This window comes from Stegostoma tigrinum, chromosome 6, assembly GCF_030684315.1.
Source record: "Stegostoma tigrinum isolate sSteTig4 chromosome 6, sSteTig4.hap1, whole genome shotgun sequence".
In the NCBI taxonomy this organism is placed as follows: domain Eukaryota; kingdom Metazoa; phylum Chordata; class Chondrichthyes; order Orectolobiformes; family Stegostomatidae; genus Stegostoma; species Stegostoma tigrinum.
This window is the reverse complement of record NC_081359.1, coordinates 45,953,098-45,978,423: the sequence shown is the minus strand read 5'-3', so window position 1 is coordinate 45,978,423 and position 25,326 is coordinate 45,953,098. Positions and strand designations below refer to the sequence as shown.

At 42.5% G+C, this 25,326-nt stretch overlaps 1 protein-coding gene across 19 annotated transcripts in view; it reads left to right on the top strand.

The window, feature by feature from the left end:
* khk (ketohexokinase) overlaps window positions 1-25,326 on the top strand; it is a 275,763-nt gene that overhangs the window by 178,677 nt on the left and 71,760 nt on the right. For 5 of the 19 annotated variants that reach the window (XR_009445829.1, XR_009445831.1, XR_009445830.1 and 2 more), the window contains exons 8-11: window positions 8,140-8,286; window positions 8,927-9,015; window positions 13,471-13,625; window positions 14,199-14,352. Coding sequence is in view for 7 of the 19 variants with exons in the window: in XM_059646528.1 (XP_059502511.1) it covers window positions 8,140-8,286; window positions 8,927-9,015; window positions 13,471-13,625; window positions 14,199-14,284 (477 nt within the window). In the remaining 12 variants the exon portion in view is untranslated. Of the gene's footprint in view, window positions 1-8,139; window positions 8,287-8,926; window positions 9,016-13,470; window positions 13,626-14,198; window positions 15,225-24,973; window positions 25,086-25,326 lie in introns of those variants that run through there. The other 14 variants (XM_059646528.1, XM_059646526.1, XM_059646527.1 and 11 more) reach the window with 9 other exon arrangements.

Below are 25,326 nucleotides of genomic sequence, written 5' to 3'. Positions count from 1 at the left end.
AGAGACCACTTTGTAGAGCACTTAGGATCGGTTTGTGATAAACGAAACCTCCCAGTCGTGAACCACTTCATCTCCTCCTCCCACTCCCTGGACAACATGTCCATCCTGGGCCTCCTCCAGTGTCACAGTGATGTCACCAGGAAACTGGAGGAACAGCATCTCATATTCCACCTTGGAAGCCTACAACCCAGTGGTCTCAATGTGGACTTTCCAAGTTTCAAAATCTCCCCAACCCCAATCCCCCTATCCCTGCCTCATTGACCTGTCTGTCTTCTCTCCCACCTATTTGATCCTCTCACCTTACTGACCAATCCCCACCACTACCTAGTTATACTTACCTTTACGAGCTTCATCCCTGCCTCCTTGACCTGTCTGTCTTCTCTCCCACCTGTCCACTCCACTATTTACCTACTATTACCCCTTTCCATTTATTTCAGAGACCCCTTCCCCTCCTCCATTTCTGAAGAGCCCCAACCCAAAATGTCAGCTTTCCAGCTCCTCTGATACTGCCTGGCCAGCTGTGATCCTCCAGCTCCACACTGTAGAACACAGAACATAGAACAATACCGCGCAGAACAGGCCCTTCGGCCCTCGATGTTGCGCCGACCTGTGAACTAATCTAAGCCCCTCCCTACACTATCCCATCATTATCCATATGCTTATTCAAGGACTGTTTAAATGCCCCTAATGTGGCTGAGTTAACTACATTGGCAGGCAGGGTGTTCCACACCCTTACCACTCTGGTTTCAAAATCTTGCCCCTCAAGTTTCCTGTGATCCTGGCCACAGGTCTTAAATTTTTCTTCATTACCGTGCTACTATGTTACTATTAAATTTTACTTACACTTTTTCAAATTCCTAGTCTTCAAAAATGATTTCTCCAACCACACAAAGCTTGTGATTGACGTGGATACTGAAATTTGCAATTGCTTTTGTAATTGACAGTTCCTTAACTAAGCAATGAATGGGCACCAACCTTACCATTTCATCATGGCATATCTCAGACACTCACAATAGATTTCTTCACTTGAATGCTGCATTTTGGAGAGCACCAAGGCCTTGCATCATAATGCTGCTACTAGGTTCCTTTGTAATCTAATGGGGATGGGCATCATTCTCATGTACTACAGTGGGATGCATCTCAGGGCTCTTTATTGCTGATATCGTACTCATTCACTTCATGCCCGCTTGGATGCTTACAGCATCTCTGCCTTGTTTTTGCTCCTCACTGCCTAATTCAGAATGGTACAGATACACAGTAAAAACCGAAAGAACTGTGGATGTTGTAAATCATGAACAAAGACAGAAGATGCTAGAAAAACTCAGCAGGTCTGGCAGCATCTATGATGAAGAAATCAGAGTTAAAGGAAGGGTCACTGGACCTGAAACGTTAGCTGTGATTTTTCTTTTTCTTCACAGATGCTGCCAGACCTGCTAAACTTTCCCAACGGATTCACAGTACTTCTACTTGTCATGTTTACCAAAAATGCACAGTCAAGCAGGTGGAGACATTGATGTACAACATTATGCTACATCAAATTAACACACAAATGTGTGCCAGCACCTTAAGCAGCAAACACATTGCATGTACTTCAAACAAAGGCCATTTCCCAAAGACTAAGGGGAGTAGTCTTCAGTGTGGTGGTACTATGCCTTTAAGTCTCTTTTGGAGAGGTGTTGCTATACTGGTGATGGAATGTCTGGTTCAGAAGCATTGGGTATACAGTTTTGAGCTCTGACTGTTTCTTTTTTAAAATCAGACAGAAGAAGAATGAGTGGTTGGAGTCAGGTTCACAAAGATCCAGGGTTTTAGTTTTGCTTTCAGATGGGGTTTTGGAGTTTGAAGTAACTCCACGGAGGCCTGTACCCCGTCACCAATTCACCCTTTATTTACACATGCATAGTACTTGACATTAGTCCAGCTTCCTCAGAGCCAGCTCTCAGAATGAACAGAACCTCTGACACTCCTGTTTATGTCTGTCATCCAGGGCTCTCTGATCAGACCACTTTATCAGTCCCAGTCAGGGAACTGATATTCCATGATGTGCACCTGGCTGACCTTGTTACAATCACTACACCTTTCCCCTCTGTAGGGTAGGAATTGCAGGATTCAGGAACCATGGATGATAGGGGAAATTGTAAGCTTAGTAGTGAGTTTTGAGAAGATTTGTAGCACAGGTTGAGGTTCTGGATGTGAGTTTGCTCGCTGAGCTGGAAGGTTAGTTTTCAAACGTTTCGTCACCATTCTAGGTAACATCATCAGTGAGCCTCTGACGAAGCGCTGGTGTTATGTCCCGCTTTCTATTTATCTGTTTAGGTTTTCTTGTAAGCTTAGCCAAAAGGAAAAAGGAAGTGTACTGTAGGTCTAGGCAGCTACAAATTGGTGAAGCCCTTGAGGAGTATAGAGAAATTAGGAAGGAACTTAAACGCAGAATTAGGAATGCTATGAAATGTCTTTAAGCAACAGGGTCAAGGAGAATCCCAAACTATTTTACGCACATGTTAGATGAAAGAGAGTAACAAGGGAAAGAGCAGGCCCACGAAAGGATAAAGGAGGGAAGTTATGCGCAGAGCCACAGGAAGTAGGAGAGATCCTTAATGAGTACTTTGTATCAGTATTCAAGGACATTCAGTAAACAAGGAGGACATGACTGATGTTGAGATCAGGGATGAGTATGTGAATACTCTAGAGAATGTCAATATATTGAAGGAGGAAATTTAAGGTACCCTAAATTGCACTAAGTTGGATAGGTCCCCAGGGCCAGATGGGATCTAGGAGTATCATGGAGTACAGGAGTTGGCAAGCCACGTTGCAGTTATACAAAAGCCTTGTTAGGCTGCATTTGAAGTAATGTGTAGGCTTTTGGTTGCCACATTACAAGAAGGATGTATAAGCCTTGGAGAGAGTGCATAGAGGATTTACCAGGATGCTGCCTGAGAGCAGTGGCAAAGAGGATAGGTTAAAAAGACTAGGATTGTTTTCACTGGAAATTATGAGAGGCATAGATAGGGTGGATAGTCAAAGGTTTTATTCTGGGGTTGAAATTTGAATTACAAGGGGCAAAGGTTCACAGTGAGTGGGGGAAAGTTCAAGGAGGTACAAGGGAAGTTTCTCAGAGAGTAGTAGGAGCTTGGAATGCACTGCCAAGAGGACGTGGTGGAAGCAGTCACATTTGTGAAATTGAAGATACATCTGCATGGTTACGTGAATAGAGAAGGAAGAGAGGGATACAGACTGAATAAGGGCAGAAGTTTTTTTTAGTTTAGTTAGGGCATGATGATCGACACAGGCTTTGTAGGCCAAGTGCCTGTTCCTGTGCTGTACTGCTTTGTTCTTCTTTTGTTCAGAGGTTGATGGTCTGTTCTTTTTCTTGTCCTTGGGTCTTTTCACACTGGATCCAGTTCTTCCTGCCTAGCCTTGGACCAGATGGCATGTACTGAACCATAGCCTGCCTCTTGTACCCATCTTCCTCCCAACTTGGGAGAAATTCATCCTCTTCTTCAGGTGGTAAAGGTGTTGAGGCTGTAGTACCTGCTGTGTCCATCTCAAATTTCCAGTTTCTTTGTAATAGAGGGTAGAACCTTTGTAATAGAGGGTAGACCTACAGGTTCTCACACTCTTTCTGGCTGTTTTGAAAGGCGGGTATGTTTGTTCCTACCCAGTTTGTAAATTTGCAGCATTTATGTGGTCCACATGATTGTTCAGGGCCGCCTCAGCTAACCGAATTTTATATGTCATGGGACCTGATGTTGTCTATGCCTCTATGCATGGCCATTTCTACGGTTTTGGCACCAAACTTTGTTTACTTCAGGGGACAATCTCTTCTCTTTAAAGGAGTCTTGTGTCTGTCATTGGCGTTCCTAATGCCATTTCAACCTCTGCGCCCCCTCTTCATCACACTCCACCACCCCAAGTCCAGGAAGATCAGATTTAACCTGGTGCGGTGTCTTCTACCCAAGAGCAACTCTGCTGGAGCTTTCCCTGTTATTACATGAAGTGGAGTCCAATAAGCAAATAGCAACTGGAATATTTTGGCATCAAGTGAAGCTGAAAGCTGTTTATTTAAGCATGCGTTCAAAGTGTAGGCTGCTGTTTCTACCAGACCATTGGACTACAGCAGGTATGGAACTGTTCTTATATGCTGATTGCCATTTAACTTCTGGAAATACTCAAACTACCTGCTGGTAAATGATGGCCTGTTGTCTGAGACCAACACTTAACAGGAACAAAAGATGCTCACAGCTTTTTTTACTGACATCCTCATGTTGGACGAATGAACTCTGCATATGTCCAACCACTTTGACTAAGAGCATTCACAATGTTTAAGAATGTTGAGCCCATGAATGGATTGGCATAGTTGATATGTCAATACGTAGCTAAGTCCAGGGTTTACTCAGCCGTTCCGATGAATGTGGGGGGAGTTGCATGGTGGCATTTTTGTCCTTGTTGGCAGTCTGGGTGCAGTTCACCAAGGCAGCTATGTCTGCAGTGACTCCTGATCACCAAACATAACTTCTCACCAGCATCTTCATTTTGGATACTCCTGGATACCTCTGCTGGAGTTTAGCCAATATCTGGCAGTGACCTTTGCTCCCCTTAATAAAATGTCATCCTCTGCAATGATCTGATATCTCAAGTCCAGAAAGGTTTCCATTCTGATTGTAATGGCACTTTTGATTCCCCCATCACAATCAGCTATTTTGGTTTGGCCAGGACTGTATTTTCTTTGCATCAATATTCTGATATCGTCAGTGGTGACCAGAAGAGTGTCCACAGAGTTTAAAACTAGAACAGACTCTTCCATAGGCACCATCACTGCTGGTGTATCTGCCAATGGAAGGTGGCTCAAGGCATCCACATTTGCTACTTGGCCTGTCAGGTCATGACCTATCATCTTGTAATTGCATACATTTAGAATGAGAACCCACTACTGAATTTGACCTGAAGCTATGGGCAACACAGCCTTGTCCTCTTTTAGTATCCCTAGCAAGAGTTTGTGATCTGTTTCTATTACAAATTTATGTCTGTAAGGATGTTGGTGGAATTTCCTCACACCAAATAACACTGCCAAACTATCCTTCTCTGTCTGTACGTATGTGTGCCCTAAATCAGCCAGTGCTGGAAGGATTTACTATTGGGCATTCCACTGCATTGGGCCATTTGTGAGCCAGTGGTATTCCAATACCATATGAGAAGGTATCATGTCCACTTCCAATCTCACTTGGAATTATAGTGTGCCAATACTTTAGACAATGCAAGCTGCTTCTTCACTTCTCTAAAGTCTTGGCTACATGACCATTTCCAAGGCTGATCCTTTTTCAGTAGCAGATGTAAGGGTACCAGGACAGAAGCCAGGTCGCGTATGAACTTTCCTTGATAATTCAGGAAAGATGTAATTTCCGGTACAGACTGGGAGCTGGGGCACTTTTGTTCATCCTCGCTTTATCTTCCAACAGGTGTAACCCAGTCTTAAGGACTCTCTAACCCGCATAAGTCACTTATAAGATGTACGCCTGTTTTGGAGACACTTCTAAGGACTATGCCCAAGTTCTCGAAGTGATCCTTATTGGTCTTCCCGAATATTAGCACATCATCCAGATAAATGGCAACCTTGTAAAATGTTCTCTATTTTCTGCTATGTTTGCAATACAACACTTCCTTCCAGTGAGGCCAACCATGTGCCATAAGATGTCCCCTTCACATTAGGTTCCCATACATGTCCTATCTGGGGGTCTGTTGCAGTACAGTACATATTGAGAGCACCATTTAATCCTTGGATTCTTTGCTTCGACACTTGGCTAACGGAATAAGATTGTGATAGATAATCAGGATCCATGAGAACTGCAGCATTGTAACACAGCAAGGCAATGACGATGTTCTTAAGAAGTAACAGCACTTTTGGCATCCAAAAGTATCACATCTGAGGTCAAAGTAAATCAGGCAGGACTAATTTGTGAACCTTCTTCAAAGATGATTTGTGCGAAATTAAGTTTCACTGACTGCAAATGCTTTGATGCTGCTGAGGTCTCCTGTTTAAGGACAACTATAAATGCAACTTAACACTTCGATCTTTCTAAGGTTTTCCTGTTTTTTTTTCAAGTTAAAGTTAGAAACTGATGAAAGCCTTTATAGCATAAACCTTCATGCTCCCCATTTAATCGCAGCAAAGTTTCATGTTAGCATGGGCATTACAGAAAGGCAGTTACAATGACATTTGCTCGCAGAGCTGATGATGGAAAGTGAATGTCTTTAAAAATATGATGATGTAGTTACAATCATGTTTCACCCATACCACTTACGTGCCCTCAGAAGGTGAGCACCAGTGGCAGAATGACAGTGTCAGTACGTACATATATCAAGTAGATATTGAATGTGCTGGATGTGGGTCTCCATGCATCCACCAACCTCTCTCCTGAAGCAGCTAGACACATGCATGCCAGAGCTAGCACAGCACACATAGTATTGGTGTCTCCTCCAACCTTCAATCCCATTTTCCAAGTCTCTCTGACAGTCCTGCCTGCTGCTCCTGTGTCTACTTGTGCATTTGAATGAAGTTACTAATTGCCAACACCTCTCCTGCTGGGTTTTGGCAGCCCTCTCAATATTAGTGATTTTTGGCATTTCCTCCTCAGCTAGCCGCAGGCATCTACCAGTAATCTGCTCACCAGAAAATGCTCCCAAGTCTAATCTAGCTAGAGTACCCACCAATATATCACTATCTGAGCTGGTGGAAGATGCAAGACACAGCAGAATTGGCGTTTTCCCAGAGGGATCTTTAGGTTCTTCCCCAGAAGTGCAGAAGATAATGTTTTGAGGGGCCAGTCTCTTCAGAGAGACCATACGGATGCCACTGGTGCCTGTAAGATTGGAGAGAAAATGTGTTATAAGTGTGGAAGTTTGCTTATGTTAAGATTGTGCTTGCTGTGCTGTTATGGGAGAGCAGTATTTTTATTGCTGGTGACCCCAAGAGCAGTGCCTGTAGAGGTATGTGCGTCAACAGTAAGAATTCTTTGTTCCAAAGCGTAAAATTTCATGTCATTTTTGCCTGTAAAAGCAATTCTTGTACTTACTAGTGGTACTGTTGAACTTGCAGCTTATGATCCTGCATCTTTGATTTTGGAATACTGCATACCTGATTCTGCAAATCTATCATCCATTTGGGAAATATTCTTTAAATTCTATCTAGAATGAATATTATGAGCCAGAAGCTTTCTAACTCAAATAGAGCCAGTGTGAGGTAGTGTAGAGAAGATAACGGTAACCTGTTCAGGCAAAGTGGGGAGTTTATTGACCTTTTTCCTCCACGGGGCATACCTAAATACCTAAAGACTGCACTGACCCGGTTTGAAACCTCATAGCAGGCAGGCAGAATTTAGTGTTATGGCCTCCTCTGCCAATCCTGGACGTAGTGGTCTACCCATCTGTAGGACCCTGTCCACGCTGACTTCCAGCTCCCTGTCCGCAAAACAGAATGCCAATTTCCTCTTCTCTGTCATCGCTGGGGCAAATATTACAAATCATGTAGGGCATCTCTGACATCTGGGTGTGCAACCCCCTTTTAAAGGTGATCCAGGTGCTAAGGATGATGGTCTGTTCCTGAATGAGATGGGTGCTATTGGGGCATGATTGGTAGCCACTGAGCCAAGTTGGGGACAATAGTGTGAGAAAGCTTGAGAAACCCTCCATGAACTTATTAGAAATGTGAATTAACCAAATTTGGTGACATTCAGTGCTGAGTATCTCCACCTTGCCACAAGTTCCTGGCAATCTTGCAACACATACTGTTGTACATGTCAATATTTATTTAACAAATTATGGCTGTTTTGTTGCCCAACTAACAAATTGTACCAGGTTTTCTGAATGTGTATTTTGTTTGTTGGCAAGTTGCTATTTATCAATAAACAGATGCAACACCTTCCCCCGACATATATCTTCCTGCTTCTCCATCTTGTGCTCATATTGGGGGCCACATAGCTCCAGCAATAAAAAGAGAGATAACCTATTCCCATCCTTGCATCAAAACGCTTAAGGAATTACTTATGTTGTCTCTTATATCAGTATATGTCAGTATGCTTTTTAAAAAAAATTACAAATATCAACAATAACAGCATATTTTATATAATTATTATTGATGATTAGGGCCGAAATGTATCTGAGCAGGTTGCTATGATACAGCAAGTTGAACAGTACAATGCCACCGTGTCAGCAGAGCAACGTATTACCACCTCTGTAGAGATTGAGAAAACAAGAGAAGAAATTTACCAACTCTTTGGGCATGGAGATGTGGTACGTTTTACTCAAGGAATGTTAAAGAATAGGCCATCATATGAAATGAGTATGTTAAGCTAACCCATCTACTGACATTTAATAACAGTTGTATTGATTTAACAATGTTTGAATACAACCTGTCAAAATGACCAGTGGAATGAACTTTCTGGCACTCAATTATTGTTTGGTGGACAACTAAGCAGCTACATTTCACTTGCTTGCCTCTTCATGTACCCATCACTGGGAGCAACCGATTTGCGCAGAAACTTGAAGTCAGCAAAAGGTCTTTCAGTACTTGCTACATTACTTAGTATAGATTTTTGCAAAATAAAACAATTATAGGAAGAATCAAATGCATTCAAAAAATATTAACCAGGAATTAACTGGCAAATTTTGTTGACTTTGTTTTGTCCAGCTGTTATGTATTCAGCTTCTCTTAAGCAGGCTCAACTGGCTGAATGGCCTGCCCCTGCTCCTATTTTCTGTGTTCGAGTGTTCCATTTAGGAAGTTATTAGAGATTCTGGTCACTGGATCATTCTGGTTTGTTTGGTGCCAGTTAACAAAAATTTTACTATACCTGAAACAAGCACTCATATAAATTTGAAGGAATAAAAATCAGACTAAATAATGCTTGCTTTGTGTGTATACATGCCTTAGGTTTTCATCAGCAAAGATGTTGCCAGACATTTTGGGTTTAATTCGGCATCAGAAGCTGTAAAAGGACTTTACAACCGAGTAAAGCTAGGGTAAGTACAAGAGATGTTGTCGAGAAAGACAATGTTGTCGAGGAGAATACTGAGATACAGGCTATTAGACTAGATGGGATTGAGGTTCACAAGGAGGAGGTGTTAGCAATTCTGGAAGGTGTGAAAATAGATAAGTCCCCTGGGCTGAATGGGATGTATCCTAGGATTCTCTGGAAAGCTAGGAAGGAGATTGCAGAGCCTTTGGCTTTGATCTTTATGTTATCATTATGTTCAGGAATAGTGCCAGAAGACTGGAGGACAGCAGATGTTGTGCCCTTGTTCAAGAAGGGGAGGAGGGACAATCCAGGTAATTACAGACCAGTGAGCCTTACTTCAGTTGTGGGTGAAGTGTTGGAAAGGATTATGAAAGATAGGACTTATAATCATTTAGAAAGGAATAATTTGATTAGGGATAGTTAGCACGGTTTTGTGAAGGGTAGGTCGTGCCTCACAAACCTTATTGAGTTCTTTGAGAAGGTGACCAAACAGGTGGATAAGAGTAAAGAGGTTTATATGGATTATAGTGTGTATATGGATTTTAGTAAAGTGTTTGATAAGGTTCCCCATGGTAGGCTATTGCATAAAAATATGGAGTCATGGGATTGAGGGCGATTTAGTGGTTTGGATCAAGAATAGGCTAGTTGGAAGAAGACAGAGGGTTGTGGTTGATGGGAAATGTTCATCCTGGAGTTCAGTTACTAGTGGTGTTACAAGTCATAAGGATCTGTTTTGGGGCCGCTGCTGTTTGTTATTTTTATAAATGACCTGGATGAAGGCGTAGAAGGATGGGTTAGTAAATTTGCATATGACACTAAAGTCGGTGGAATTGTGGGTTGTGTGGAAGGATGTTACAGGTTACAGAGGGACGTAGATAAGCTGCAGAGATGGGCTGAGAAGTGGCAAATGGAGTTTAATGCAGAAAAGTGTGAGGTGATTCACTTTGGAAGGAGTAACAGGAATACAGAGTACTGAGCTAATGGTAAGATTCTTGGTAGTGTGGATGAGCAGAGAGATCTCGGTGTCCATGTACAAAGATCCCTGAAAGTTGCCACCCAGGTTGATAGGGTTGTTAAGAAGGCATACGGCGTGTTAGGTTTTATTGGTAGAGGGTTTGCATTTCAGAGCCATGAGGTTATGTTGCAACTGCACAAAACTCTGGTGTGGCCACACTTGGAGTATTGCATATAGTTCTGGTCGCCACATTATAGGAAGGATGTGGAAGCATTGGAAAGGGTGCAGAGGAGATTTGCCAGGAAGTTACCTGGTATGGAGGGAAGGTCTTATGAGGAAAGGTTGAGGGACTTGAGGCTGTTTCCGTTAGAGAGGAGAAGGTTAAGAGGTGACCTAATAGAGACAGACAAGGTGATCAGAGGGTTAGATAGGGTGGACAGTGAGATCCTTTTTCCTCAGATGAAGATGGCTAGCACGAGCGGAGGTAGCTTTAAATTGAGGGGTGATAGATATAGGACAGATGTCAGAGGTAGGTTCTTTACTTAGAGAGTAATAAGGGCGTGGAGTGCCCTGCCTGCAACAGTAGGAGACTCGCCAAGTTTAAGGGCATTTAAATGCTCATTGGATAAGCATATGGATAATAATAGAATAGTGTAGGTTAGACGGGCTTCAGTTTGGTTTCACAGGTCGGCGCAACATTGAGGGCTGAAGGGCCTGTACTGCGCTGTAGTGTTCTATGAGATCTGAAATATCGGGCAACAAAAACAGAAATTGCTGGAAAATCTCAGCAGGTGTGGCAGCATCTGTGGAGAGAATGCAGAATTGACATTTCAGGTCTCGTGGTTAGCACTGCTGCCTCACAGCACCAGGGACCCGGGTTCAATTCCACCCTCAGGCTACTGTCTCTGTGGAGCTTACACGTTCTCCCTATGTCTGATGGGTTTCCTCCGGGTGCTCCAGTTTCCTCCCACAATCTGAACATGTGCAGGGTAAGTGGATTGACCATGCTAAATTGCCCATAGTATTCAGGGATGTGTAGATTAGGTGGGTTATAGAGAGATGGGTCTGGGTGGGATGCTCTGGCTGGACTTGTTGGGTCGAAAGGCCTGTTTCCAAACTTCAGGGATGATGATGATGATGACGATGATAACAGGCTTCCACAGATGTTACCAGACCTGCTGAGTCTTCCCAGTCTTTCTGTTTTTGCCAGTAATTTCCGGCAATTTCTGTTTTTGTTTCTGATTTCCAGCGGTTCTTTGTGTTCTTCTTTCCTGAATTCATGGGGATTTTTGTCATATTCCACCACCATTAATAGAATTTTAAAGATAAACATTTGATGTAATTTTAGGGCTTTAGTACCATTCTGCCACCTGCCTTCAAGGCCATTGCAGGTGGCCTCTATGTTCAAGCATCTGCAGCAATGTGAACATGGAATTTACCTTAGCAGAGCCTAATGTAAAACATGCAGAATTAGGTGGAATATACAGCGGACTAGCAGGTCATTAGGGCAAACCAATCCAAATCAATATTTAGGTTAATCCTTCGTCCAACTATTCGAGTGTAACTCATTCCCTTTTCCCTCCTGCTTATCTAGCTTGCCCTCAAATGCATCTGTCTCATTCATTCCATTTCACTTGTTGTTGTGTTACAGCATACCCCATTGTTTGGGTAAAAAGCTTCTTCTGAATTTTTTGTGATTATCTTATATTGCTCGTCCCCACAAATGAAAATACTGTTTGCTAACTTCACCACTCAGCCTTCTCTTTTTGAAACAAGAATAAGATACTTAATAGTAGAAAATTAGAGTATATTCATAGAATATTTTGGACATCAGATGAAGGGTGGAGTGACCTGGAACCTGCTGTCTTTAAGGGTGTTGGAAGGAAATTGATTAATATTTGAAGGAAATAAACTTGCGAGGTTATGAAGATGGGGAGAGATGAGAATGACTAGATTGTGCTATGAAGAGTTGGCATGGATGATGGCTGAAAGTGCTATATCTGTGCCATAACAAAGCTGTGATTCTATGAGTGAAATCTTACCACATTGAAGATTTTGAGCTTGGGACTAAAAGCAAATCCTGGCCTCACACCTGTATGAACTTACCAGGCATAGCAAATTGATAGTCAATCTTTAGGATACTGTCCTGAAATTAAACAGTCACCCAGCCCATGGCAAAGCTTTCAGCTCTGACCTGCAGCCAGCCCCATCAGAAGAGGAAGGCACTGCTATGGCAGGCAGGAGAATGTAAGGGTGCTTACAGATTGAAGAGGCCTTCAGGTGATGAATTGAATTTTTAAAAATACTTACAGACTTGGCTGCCAGGCCATATTTATGGATGTGCTGGCCTTATTTCAGAAAATATGCTGACAGGGAATATGAGCAATGGAAGGTTCAGATCCCCAGGTCAGCTGCTGGCAAGAATTCCCCACACCCCAGCTGGGCTTCACCTTCACTGGGTGTCCATCCACTGCCTAGAAGCACCCAGTGACCCCGCTGTGCCAGGAAGTGAGCAGTTAAGTATTCTGAGGAAGAGTCACTGAATCTGAAACATTAACTCTTTTTTTTTCCTTCACAGATGCTGCTGAGCTTTTCCAGCAACTTTGTTTTTGTTCCTGATTTACAGCATCCACCATTCTTTCAGTTTATAGTTAAATATTCAAATTGACGTTATTTCATTGCTTGGCACCGATGCTGCCACCTCAGTTTTGGCAAAATTGGCAATGAAAGGGAACTCATCAGCCAAAACGCTCCAGTCCTATTTTCTCTAGAAATAAACAGCATGTCTTGGTTTTTTGTGGTTCTATTCGCCTGAATTTTTAAGCATGTCTAGCAGCAATCTCTTTGCTTCTGATACATTCAGTGTCCATTATTTTGATTAAACTCTTCCATCAATAATTTCCCTTCCTCAAATGTAAATGAAATGACCATTATATAAGACTTTGGTTCGGCCACATTTAGAGTACTGCGTACAGTTCTGGTCACCACATTACGAAAAGGATGTGGATTTTTGGAGACGGTGCAGAGGAAGTTCACCAGGATGTTGCCTGGTTTGGAGGGTGCTTGCTACAAAGAAAGGTTGAGTAGATTAAGATTATTTTCATTAGAAAGATGGAGATTGAGGAGGGACCTGATTGAGGTCTACAAAATGATGAGGGGTTCTCAGAGTGGGGGACTCAATTACTAGGGGTCATGAGTTCAAAGTGAGAGGAGGAAAGTTCTTTATGCAGAGGGTGGTGGGTACCTGGAATGTGTTGCCAGCGGAGGTGGTAGACACAGACACGATAGTGTCTTTTAAGATGTATCTGGACAGGTACATGGATGGGTAGGGAGCAAAAGGATACAGACGCTTAGAAAACACATGACAGATTTAGACAGAGGATCTTGATCAGCGCACGCTTGGAGGGCCGAAGGGCCTGTTCCTTTGCTGTAATTTTCCTTGTTCTTTGAAAACAAAATTACACTATTATGACCGGTAGACCCGATTGTCTTTTTGCTCTTTAGTGCTTACCTAATCTGTGCCTGGGCTGAGAAGGGAGCTGATGCAATGGGTCCTGATGGAATCTTTCATTCAAACGCCTTTCCCCCTGAAAATGTTGTGGATACCCTTGGAGCAGGAGATACATTCAATGCAGCTGTATTATTTTCACTGTACAATGGTAGGTCTATCTTTGAAGACCTTGATACATTTGTCTTTTTGTGGTAGATATGCTGTGATTGTGTTTTATTGACACTAAGTCAACCTCCAGGTGGGTTTCCTCCCACGGTCCAAAGATCTGCAGGTTAGGTGGATTGGCCATTCTAAATTGCCCATAGTGTTCAGGGATGTATAGATTAGGGGGATGGGCCTGGGTGGCATGTTCTGAGTGTCGGTGTGGACTTGTTGGCCTGAAGGGCCTGTTTCCACACTGTCAGGATTCTATGTAAAAAAAAAATTGAAAAAAAAAACCTTAAGAAAAGAAGTTTTCTCCAAACATAATCTCATTTGACCTGCTCCACATGTGCCTTAGGGATTGCGTTATTCTAATGTCTGTCAAGATAACTAATAGCTTTTTAAAATGTATTCTCCACAGTGATGCCCATATGCTTTTTTTAAAATCTTGTGAATTCACAGTGTTACGGTGTACTAACACATTCTACCAAAGTCAGTTAGGTTGTACATGCTGAACTTTGTGAGTGCCCATGATGAATGAAAATTTAACCTGACACTCTTTGCTGTGTATTTCCCACAGGCAAATCTATTCAGGAATCGTTGATATTTGGTTGTCAAATTGCAGGGAGAAAGTGTGGAATTCAAGGATATGATGGAATTGTCTGATTGGAGAAATGAATATTCACTGAGCATAGAAACGAAGGAACCTGGACATTCTTGAAACCATCTGATAGGTGAATACATAAAAATGGTTTTGATGATTTCTTTTGATTTTGAAACAAATAAGCACAATTATTTGATTTTCAATTTATTAAGGAGAAAAGTTAACAGAAAAAGAGAAAAGCTAATTTCACTGGTTAGAGATTCAGGTGTTAATTGCATATTAGTTGATGGTGGGAATTGACTGAAGATTCATTTGTGCTCTTTTATGTAGGAACCTATGGAATTGTTGGGTTGGAAGGTGCATATTGGTAACATGTATCTCTGCAAATAAATGGTTCTCAAAGCCTGTAAAGATTTCCTCCAGTCTGATCCTTCACTGTCTGCCTTTCTGGAAATATAAAGTCAGACCCTTCAGGGACGATTAATTTGACATGCAAAGGATCATAGAAATGTGAAATTCTCTTCTTCAAAAGGAATTGGTGGTGGATCAAGACTAAATTTAAATTTGTCGTCGAAAGATATCAATTATCTCAAAAACGTAACAGAAAGGAGGTATATGGATATAAGATTCAGATCAGCTGTGATCACTTTGGTGGAACGTTTAGGGGCAAAATAGCCTGCTACTTTTTTTCATTCACAGGAAGTAGGCATGGTTGGCTAGACTGGCATTTATTACCCATCCCTAATAGCCGAGAAGGCATTGAACTACATTGCTGTAGGTCTGGAGTCACATGTTGGCCAGACCAAATAAGGACATTAGTGAACCAGATGGGCTTTTCTGACAATTGACAGTGGTTTCATGGTCATCATCAGACTCCTAGTTCAAAATTTTATTTAAATTCAAATTCCAACATCTTCCGTGGTAGGATTTGAGCCTTGGTCCCCGGAACACTGCCTGGATCTCTGGATTAACAGTTTACTGATAATGCCACTCAGCCATTGCCTTCTGTATATATTATTTCCATATATCCTTCATGTGAGAACACAGGAATTGTTGAAACAAATACTATTATAGTTAATCTAATATACCTTCTACGATCCTAGAAATCACATGATACAGCAATAATGAAATTATTGACCAATCGTATTAGTCTGCAACTGATCCAGACATGGGGTATGAAAAGTCCCCTGTCCCAGAAAGATTTGGTAATCATTGTTCTGAAGTCATCTGTTCATCTCAAACTTTCTACTCTAAAGTTGAATATGTAAAGATGAAAATGAGTAAATCCATAAATTTGGTCTCAACCTAATTTTGCAATGGAATGATTTGATTCTTGAAAATGAGGTTGCTATTTCAGACATAGATGATCAATTAATTACATGGTTTTGTGTCAACAGTTCACCATTTGTAAAACTTGTATTTTAATAAGATGGAGGCTTACAGTGAATATTGGTAAAATTTGTTAACTAGGGATTATTTGGTAGAAAGAACATTTCCCAATTCTGAAGAAGGGTCACTGGACTCAAAGTATTAACTTTACATTCTGTCCACACATGTTATCATATCTGATTTTTTGCTCAATTTTCACAGGTGTCAGAATTGGTGAACAATCATTGCTGAGAAATTATAAAAATCATTTTGGTACCTAGAGCAGTGGCTACGACTGGGATTAGAATCTTGGACAGAGTGCTACAGCAGTACAAGACAGTAGGCTGGTCAAGTGAGTTTGGTAAATCAAAAGCAAAATACTAGGGATATGGGAAATCTGAAGTAAAAACCTGCTGGAAATACTTGGGTTAGGCAGTATCTGTGAGAGAGGTATAGAGCTAACATTTCAAATCAATGATCTTTCGTCAGAACTGGGAAAAGTTTAAAAATGCAATAATGTTTTGCACGAAATACAGTAAGGGCAGCACAGTGGCTCAGTGGTTAACACTGCTGCCTCACAGTGCCAGGTACTCTTGAGTTTGCACATTCTCCCCGCGTCTGCACGGGCTTCCTCCAGGTGCTCCGGTTTCTCGCACTGTCCAGAAATGTGCAGATTACGTGGATTGGACACGCTAACCTGCCCACAGCGTCCAGAGACATATAGGACAGATCGATTAGCCATGGGAATGCAGGGTTACAGGGATAGGGTAGAGGAATGGGATTCTCTCCAGAGGGTCCATCTAGACTCGATGGGCTGAATGGTCTGCTTCCACACTGTTGGGATTCTATGATTGCTGCAATGAAATAAACAGTTTTGCTGTTTAGCATTGCTGCCTCAAAGCCAGGGACCCAGATTTGTTTCCAGTCTCTGGTGACTATCTATGTGGAGTTAGCATATTCTCCCCACGTCTGCATGAGTTTCCTCCCACAGTCCAAAGATGTGCAAGTTAGAGTGGATTGGCCATGCTAATTGCCCAAAGTGTCAGGGAGGTACGTAATAAAAGGCAATGAGATCTTAAAAACAAGATATATGGAATTAGGATGCAAAATAAAAAGTGCACCTCAAAGTGTAGTCAAGAGCAGAGGAAACATGTTTTCTACCTAACATTGGTCAAGACCTCTCAGGATCTTATCACAGGATTTTAGTAAGTCTTTCAACAAAGGTTCTTCATGGTAGGATCATCGAGGAGATACGATGCGTGGGATCGATGGTGACTTGGCCAATTTCATTCAGTTTTCTCCTTCACAGATGCTGCCAGACCTCCTGAGCTTTTCCAGCAATGTTGTTTTTGTTCCAGATTTACAGCATCCGCAGTTGTTTTGGTTTCAATTTGATTCAGAATTGGCTTGTTCATAGAAGACAGAGGGTAGGGATTGAAGGGTGTTTTTTCTGGCTGGAGGTCTGTGACTAGTGGCATTCCGCAGGGATCCGTATTGGGACCTCTTTGTAATTTATATAAATGACTTGATGAAAACATAGATGCATGGGGTAGTAAGTTTAAAGAAATCACAAAGATGCAGGTGAATTGTGGATGGTTTAGGAAGTTGTCAAAGGAGACAGATCAGTTGCAGATATGGGTGGAGAAATGGCAAGAGCAAGGTTTTGCACTTTGAGACATCAAATGTTGAGAAAGTATAATGACAGGACCCTTAACAGCATTGATGTACAGAGGGATCTCGGGGTCCTAGTTCATAGTTCCCTGAAAATGGCCACACAAGTAGACAGAATGATAAAGAAGGCATATGGCATGCTTGCCTTTATTGGTCTAGGCACCGAGTACAAGAGTCAGGAAGTGAAGTCCAAGATAATAAAATGTGAGGCTGGATGAACACAGCAGGCCAAGCAGCATCTCAGGAGCACAAAAGCTGACGTTTCGGGCCTAGACCCTTCAATCAGAGATGGGGGATGGGGAGAGGGAACTGGAATAAATAGGGAGAGAGGGGGAGGTGGTCCGAAGATGGAGAGAAAAGAAGATAGGTGGAGAGAGTATAAGTGGGGAGGTAGGGAGGGGATAGGTCAGTCCAGGGAAGACGGACAGGTCAATGAGGTGGGATGAGGTTAGTAGGTAGATGGGGGTGTGGCTTGGGGTGGAGGAAGGGATGGGTGAGAGGAAGAACCGGTTAGGGAGGCAGAGACAGGTTGGACTGGTTTTGGGATGCAGTGGGTGGGGGGGAAGAGCTGGGCTGGTTGTGTGGTGCAGTGGGGGGAGGGGACGAACTGGGCTGGTTTAGGGATGCAGTAGGGGAAGGGGAGATTTTGAAACTGGTCAAGTCCACATTGATACCATTAGGCTGCAGGGTTCCCAGGCGGAATATGAGTTGCTGTTCCTGCAACCTTCGGGTGGCATCATTGTGGCACTGCAGGAGGCCCATGACGGACATGTCATCTAGAGAATGGGAGGGGGAGTGGAAATGGTTTGCGACTGGGAGGTGCAGTTGTTTGTTGCAAACTGAGCGGAGGTGTTCTGCAAAGCGGTCTCCAAGCCTCCGCTTGGTTTCCCCAATGTAGAGGAAGCCACACCGGGTACAGTGGATGCAGTATACCACATTGGCAGATGTGCAGGTGAACCTCTGCTTAATGTGGAATGTCATCTTGGGGCCTGGGATAGGGGTGAGGGAGGAGGTGTGGGGGCAAGTGTAGCATTTCCTGCGGTAGCAGGGGAAGGTGCCGGGTGCGTTGGGGTTGGAGGGCAGTGTGGAGCGAACAAGGGAGTCACGGAGAGAGTGGTCTCTCCAGAAAGCAGACAGGGGTGGGGATGGAAAAAAGTTTTGGGTGGTGGGGTCGGATTGTAAATGGCGGAAGTGTCGGAGGATGATGCGTTGTATCCAGAGGTTGGTAGGGTGGTGTGTGAGAACGAGGGGGATCCTCTTTGGGTGGTTGTGGGGGGGGGGGCGGGGTTTGAGGGATGTGTTGCGGGAAATACGGGAGACGCGGTCAAGGGCGTTCTCAATCACTGTGGGGGGAAAGTTGCGGTCCTTGATGAACTTGGACATCTGGGATGTGCGGGAGTGGAATGTCTTGTCGTGGGAGCAGATGCAGCGGAGGCGGAGGAATTGGGAATAGGGGATGGAATTTTTGCAGGATGTCGGGTGGGAGGAGGTGTATTCTAGGTAGCTGTGGGAGTCGGTGGGCTTGAAATGGACATCAGTTACAAGCTGGTTGCCTGAGTTGGAGACTGAGAGGTCCAGGAAGGTGAGGGATGTGCTGGAGATGGCCCAGGTGAACTGAAGGTTGGGGTGAAAAGTGTTGGTGAAGTGGATGAACTGTTCGAGCTCCTCTGGGGAGCGAGAGGCGGCGCCGATACAGTCATCAATGTACCGGAGGAAGAGGTGGGGTTTGGGGCCTGTGTAGGTGCGGAAGAGGGACTGTTCCACGTAACCTACAAAGAGGCAGGCATAGCTGGGGCCCATGCGGGTGCCCATGGCCACCCCCTTAGTCTGTAGGAAGTGGGAGGAGTCAAAAGAGAAGTTGTTGAGGGTGAGGACGAGTTCAGCTAGGCGGATGAGGCTGTCGGTGGAGGGGGACTGGTCGGGCCTGCGGGACAGGAAGAAGCGGAGGGCCTTGAGGCCATCTGCATGCGGAATGCAGGTGTATAGGGACTGGACGTCCATGGTGAAGATGAGGTGTTGGGGGCCAGGGAATTGGAAGTCCTGGAGGAGGTGGAGGGCGTGGGTGGTGTCACGGACGTAGGTGGGGAGTTCCTGGACCAAAGGGGAGAAAATGGAGTCCAGATAGGTGGAGATATGCTACACTTGCCCCCACACCTCCTCCCTCACCCCTATCCCAGGCCCCAAGATGACATTCCACACTAAGTAGAGGTTCACCTGCACATCTGCCAATGTGGTATACTGCATCCACTGTACCCGGTGTGGCTTCCTCTACATTGGGGAAACCAAGCGGAGGCTTGGAGACTGCTTTGCAGAACACCTCCGCTCAGTTCGCAACAAACAACTGCACCTCCCAGTCGCAAACCATTTCCACTCCCCCTCCCATTCTCTAGATGACATGTCCGTCATGGGCCTCCTGCAGTGCCACAATGATGCCACCCAAAGGTTGCAGGAACAGCAACTCATATTCCGCCTGGGAACCCTGCAGCCTAATGGTATCAATGTGGACTTGACCAGTTTCAAAATCTCCCCTTCCCCTACTGCATCCCTAAACCAGCCCAGTTCGTCCCCTCCCCCCACTGCACCACACAACCAGCCCAGCTCTTCCCCCCCACCCTCTGCATCCCAAAACCAGTCCAACCTGTCTCTGCCTTCCTAACCTGTTCTTCCTCTCACTCATCCCTTCCTCCCACCCCAAGCCGCACCCCCAGCTACCTACTAACCTCATCCCACCTCCTTGACCTGTCCGTCTTCCCTGGACTGACCTATCCCCTCCCTACCTCCCCACCTATACTCTCTCCACCTATCTTCTTTTCTCTCCATCTTCGGTCCGCCTCCCCCTCTCTCCCTATTTATTCCAGTTCCCTCTCCTCATCCCCCTCTCTGATGAAGGGTCTAGGCCCGAAATGTCAGCTTTTGTGCTCCTGAGATGCTGCTTGGCCTGCTGTGTTCATCCAGCCTCACATTTTATTATCTTGGAATTCTCCAGCATCTGCAGTTCCCATTATCTCAGGAAGTGAAGTTTCAGCTTTACATAAGTTTGGTTAGGCCAGACTTAGAAGATTGCATTCAGTTCTGGTTGCCACATGACAGGAAGGATGTGGAGGCTTTTGAGAAGGCGCAAGCAAGGTTTACCAGGATGTTGCCTGGATTATAGTGTAGTAGCTGTAAGAAGATGTTGGACAAACTTGAACTATTTTTGCTCGACTATCGGATGCTAAAAGGCGCCCTGATAGAACGATATAAAATTAGGTGACTGGTGGAAGGTGACTCATAGGGTGGATATTTAGGAGTCTTTTCCCCAGGGTGTCAAATGCTAGGGGGCATTGGTGTAAGGTAAGAAAGGGAAAATGTTTAAAAGGAGATGTACAAGGCAAGTTTTGATTAAAGAATAGAGGATTATATGTGCCTGGGTACCATGCCAGGGCAGGCAGCAGAAGCATGTACAATAGTTTAAAAGGCATGCAGACTCATGGGCAGACTGTGAACAGAAGAACATGCATCATGTGCAAGCAAATGAGATTAGTTTAGAATGGTCAGCACTGAAATGAGAGACTGAAAGCTCTGTTCCTGTGCTGTATTGTTCTGTGTTCTATTAAAAGCCCTTCCTGCCACCAAATATGCCATGTAGGTATAAAACGCCTTCTCAAATATGCAATTATGAATAGTCTCAAGTATAATTTCTAATTGTGAGTTCCTATTAATCAGGAATAGTCATCATAACTGGAAACTACACATACAAAAAGCAAATAAAAACCAAAAGAACTGCAGATGCTGTATATCAGGAACAAAAACAAAGTTGCTGGAAAAGCTCAGCAACTGTGAAGGAGAAAACAGAGTTAATGTTTCAGGTCCGGTGACCCTTCCTCAGAAATATTATACAAAAAGCAACATCAGGTAGATGCCATGGCAATTTTCATTGTGCAAAAGTCACACTCAAAGAGACGTAACAATAAGTTACAACTTGATTTCCTAAACAGTACAAAAATGAATTTCATCAATACAATGCCTAAAGTCATCTTGCTCTTCTATCGAAAAAAATGTGGAAAATGTCAGAGGAAGGAGCGGCACACAACGACTCCCTACAGCTGAAACTGATATTAATTAGATTGGTAATGGATTAGTGAATTTTTAAGATTTCTTTCTATTTCTACATGTGTTTGAACCAAGACCGGGAATGTACAAGCACTATATTAAATAGTTAGTGTAATTTTTACATATAGTAATTGATGAGTTGTTTGTAGTTAGTGGAGAAGTGATTCAGCAATAGTATGGTCACCAATCTTGCAATCCAGAGTTTATGGTTAATCCTCTGGGGACGTGGGTTCAAATCTTTCCAAGGCAGATAGTGAAATTCTAACTGAATTAATAAACAATGAATTAAAAACCAGTCCAACTGAAACAATGAAATCATTGTCAATTGTGATAAAAACACATCTGGTTCAATAATGTCTGGCATACTTGCAACTCCAGACCCACAACAATGTAGTTGATTTGCAATTGTACTCAGACTCAGCTGACTTAGAAAATTGAGAATTTTGACAGTAAATGCTGACAGCAGCATCCTTCCCATGAAAGACTAAAACAAGGCTTTAATTAAATAAAACAAGACCAGTCCAAGGTATAACAAAACATTGAGGCTGTGGACAGAATTCCTCTCAAGTTAAAATGTCTCCAACTTACTCTGCAGTAAGATATAGAGAGACTCCAATACATAAGAGAGGGGGAAGAATTTCCACGCAGATAGTACACCCCAGGAAAAACGGATGTTCAGGAATAGAGATGTAACAGGCACCATGGGTTGAAAAAGAGATTGAGATGGAGATTCTACCAAAAATTGTTATCTTTTATTTATTCATGGGATGTTGGCGTCACCAACTAGGCAGCATTTATTGCCTATCCCTAATTGCCCAGAGGGTAGTTAAGAGTCAACCACATTACTGTGGGTGTGGAGTCACAAAAAAGGCTGGATCAAATAAGGATGGCAGTTTCCTTACCTAAAGGACATCAGTGAATCAGGTGGGTTTGTCCAACAATCAACAATGGGTTCATGGTCATCGTTAGTTTTACATGATGGCTAAACAAAGTAAAAATGAGTTAAATTAGTTAAAATTCGTTACAGCAATACAATGTACAAAATCAAACAGCAGGTTAGAAGGCAATCATCTACTGGAAGGAACCAGACGTAGTGGGAATTACTGAGACATGAATAAAGGACAGAGCAAAATATTACAAACTAAAACATTTCTAGAAAAGAATGAGATAAGGGACAGACAGCTGAAATAGCAATGCTTCTTAGAATCACATTATGGATGTGGAAAGAAAACACAGGATAATAGAGTCCTTACAGATTGAGAAAAGATAATAAAGGATCCATTACACTAATGGGTGTCCCTCACAGACTACCTATTCGTAGAAGGGAGGGGGGAGGAAAAATATGTACAAGGATAAAAAAAACTCCAAAATAATCATGGGGAATTTTACCCATACAGAAAAAGCAGTGAGAGGGGGTAAGAGAACAGAGAAACTATAATGTGTGCTTGATTCCTACTCATCAAATATGTAAAAACTTCAACACAGGAAGATTCGTTGATGGGGAGCAAATTAGTGCAAAGCAGAGAAACTGAGGAACATCAAGGCAACAATGACTGTAATATAACATTCTTCTGTTGATATATTAGAGTGGATAAAAGTATGACAAAAACCGAATTAGTAGATTGGATAAAATCTGATTTTGAGAGGCTGAGAATACAGCTTGGGAAAATAAATGGGAAACTATTTTGGCAAACTGTTATTTAGAGGAACATTTAAATAATGTTCAGAGTGCAGGAAAAATGTATTTTGCTAAAAGGAATGAACATACAAAGGGAACAACTGAGCAGTAGAAAAAAAAGTGTATATTAAGAATGTAGATGGCAGAGGAATACAGAGTAGTAGACTGAGATGACATCTGGAGAGAAGTCAAATAATTAGGTAGGCAAAGAGAAATGATCAAGGAATGTGAAACTAAACAGCGAAATACTTTACAGGTACTTCAGTGTAAAATGGAAGATGGTGACGGAAATAAGACTGTTAAGGACATATTAAACCAAAAGGACAAATAGAAATTTTGAGTAACTACTTTGTTTCTGTGATTACCAAATGGACAAAACGGGTAGAACTGACATTGGTTGATAAGGTGAACTAGAAGATAATGCACTAAGTTTTTTTAAAAATGCATTTATCAATCTGAACAAAGTTGATAAAACCCTAGTACATGGAGTCATCCAGCACTGAAACAGGCCCTTTCAGCTGAACTCAGCCTTGCCGACCAAGTTTCTTAATCTAAACTAGTCACATTTGCCTGTTTTTGGCTCACATCCCTCTAAAGCTTTCCTATCCATGTACCTATCCAAATATCTTTTGTACCCACCTCTATCTTTGGCAGCTTGTTCCATATACTCATCACCCTCTGTGTGAAAATATTGCCCCTTGGGTTAGTTTTAAATTTTTCCCCTCTTAGCTTAAACCTGTGCTTTCTAGTTTGAACTGCCCACCCTAGGGAAAAGACCTTGGTTAATCACCTCATTTATGCCCCTCATAATTTTGTAAGCCTTTATAAATATATAATAACAGATTGGATAAAGTTGTAGAGTCAAAGCAGTGTCAGACAGGTTTCCTATTTTTGAGAAAAGCAACAGAATATGCCCAGGGAATTTTAGATGGATCAACTCAACATCAATCTTCCGCAAATTCCTGATTCCTTTTTTCTAAAAGGAAAAATAGGACATCTAGAAATTGAAAATATAACAACTAGGCTAGTATGAATTTGATTTTTTTTTGCATAACTAACCTTAATTTATTTAGTATAACAACGAAACACAGACACAAAAGCACAAGATTTTTTTAAAAATCAAAAATATATTTGCAGACTTCCTAAAACAATTTACCAGCTGAAAGAACATAGTCAGCAAAACGAGTATAGAATCCTATTTGGGCAGGCATCACTGAATGATTCAAAATCACAGAAAGGTGGCCATTGCCTTTTCAGTGTAGGTCTCTGCAAGAACAAGTTAAGTCTTACTTCTTTGCCTTTTCCCACCAGCCCAAACATGTCCTTTTCAAATTTTTATTCAACTTCCTTATGAAAGTCATTACTGAATCTATTACCTTTGCGTTCCTTAGACAATTCCTTCCAAATCTGCGAGTTCTATTACCTAAAAGAACAGGGGTAGCACAAGAAAGTGAACTGCCTGTACATTTCATTCCAGACCACAACCATACTGGCATCCAACTACCTGAGATATCTACACAGACTGCAGTAGTTGAAGAAAATGGCACACCACGAGTTTCTCAAGGGTATCACACAAAAAAGAATTGTATTTTAATGTGGAGGAAAATGATAGTGAGGCAAAAAACAAAGCAATCAGATAATCTGAAAACTCAGGAAACAAGAGTTCACAAAGCTTTATCCAGTCCATCAATAAAAATGTCAGATCAAAATGGTCAGGAACAAAATTACAGATACATAACTACTTATAACAATCTTATTTAAATGGCAATATCGGTTCTGGAGAAGAGTCATTCTGGATTTGGAAACATTAACTGTTTCTGTCTCCATTGGTCCTGCCTGATCTGCTGAGTTTCTCCAGCACTATTTTTTAAATCAGATATCCAGCATCTGCAGTTTTCACTTATTAACAATTATGGTGCTTTCTTTTAATTTGTCAACTTAGTCTATAAACGTGGAACTTGTCCAAGCCAGTCTGTGTAACAAAGATGCAAGATGACATATCAGGACTGGATACAAACCACAGGAAGCACAAGCTTCATCGTTTCCTCGTTATTTTCCAAGTTCTTGATTGGTACATCTGCAGCTTTCATTTCAATATCTTCCCCATCTGTGAGATCAGGATAATCATCCCTCTGTGCACAGAGAAGTAAAATAAAAAAGTTAGCAAATAAATTTACAGTAGTCTCTTGTACTGGAATGTGATTTGATTTCACTATTAGTCTTTCTACTTTGCTGATAAAATACAAAGAAATGACACAAAGCAGATGTGTACAGGGTAGTTTATTCATCTTGCCA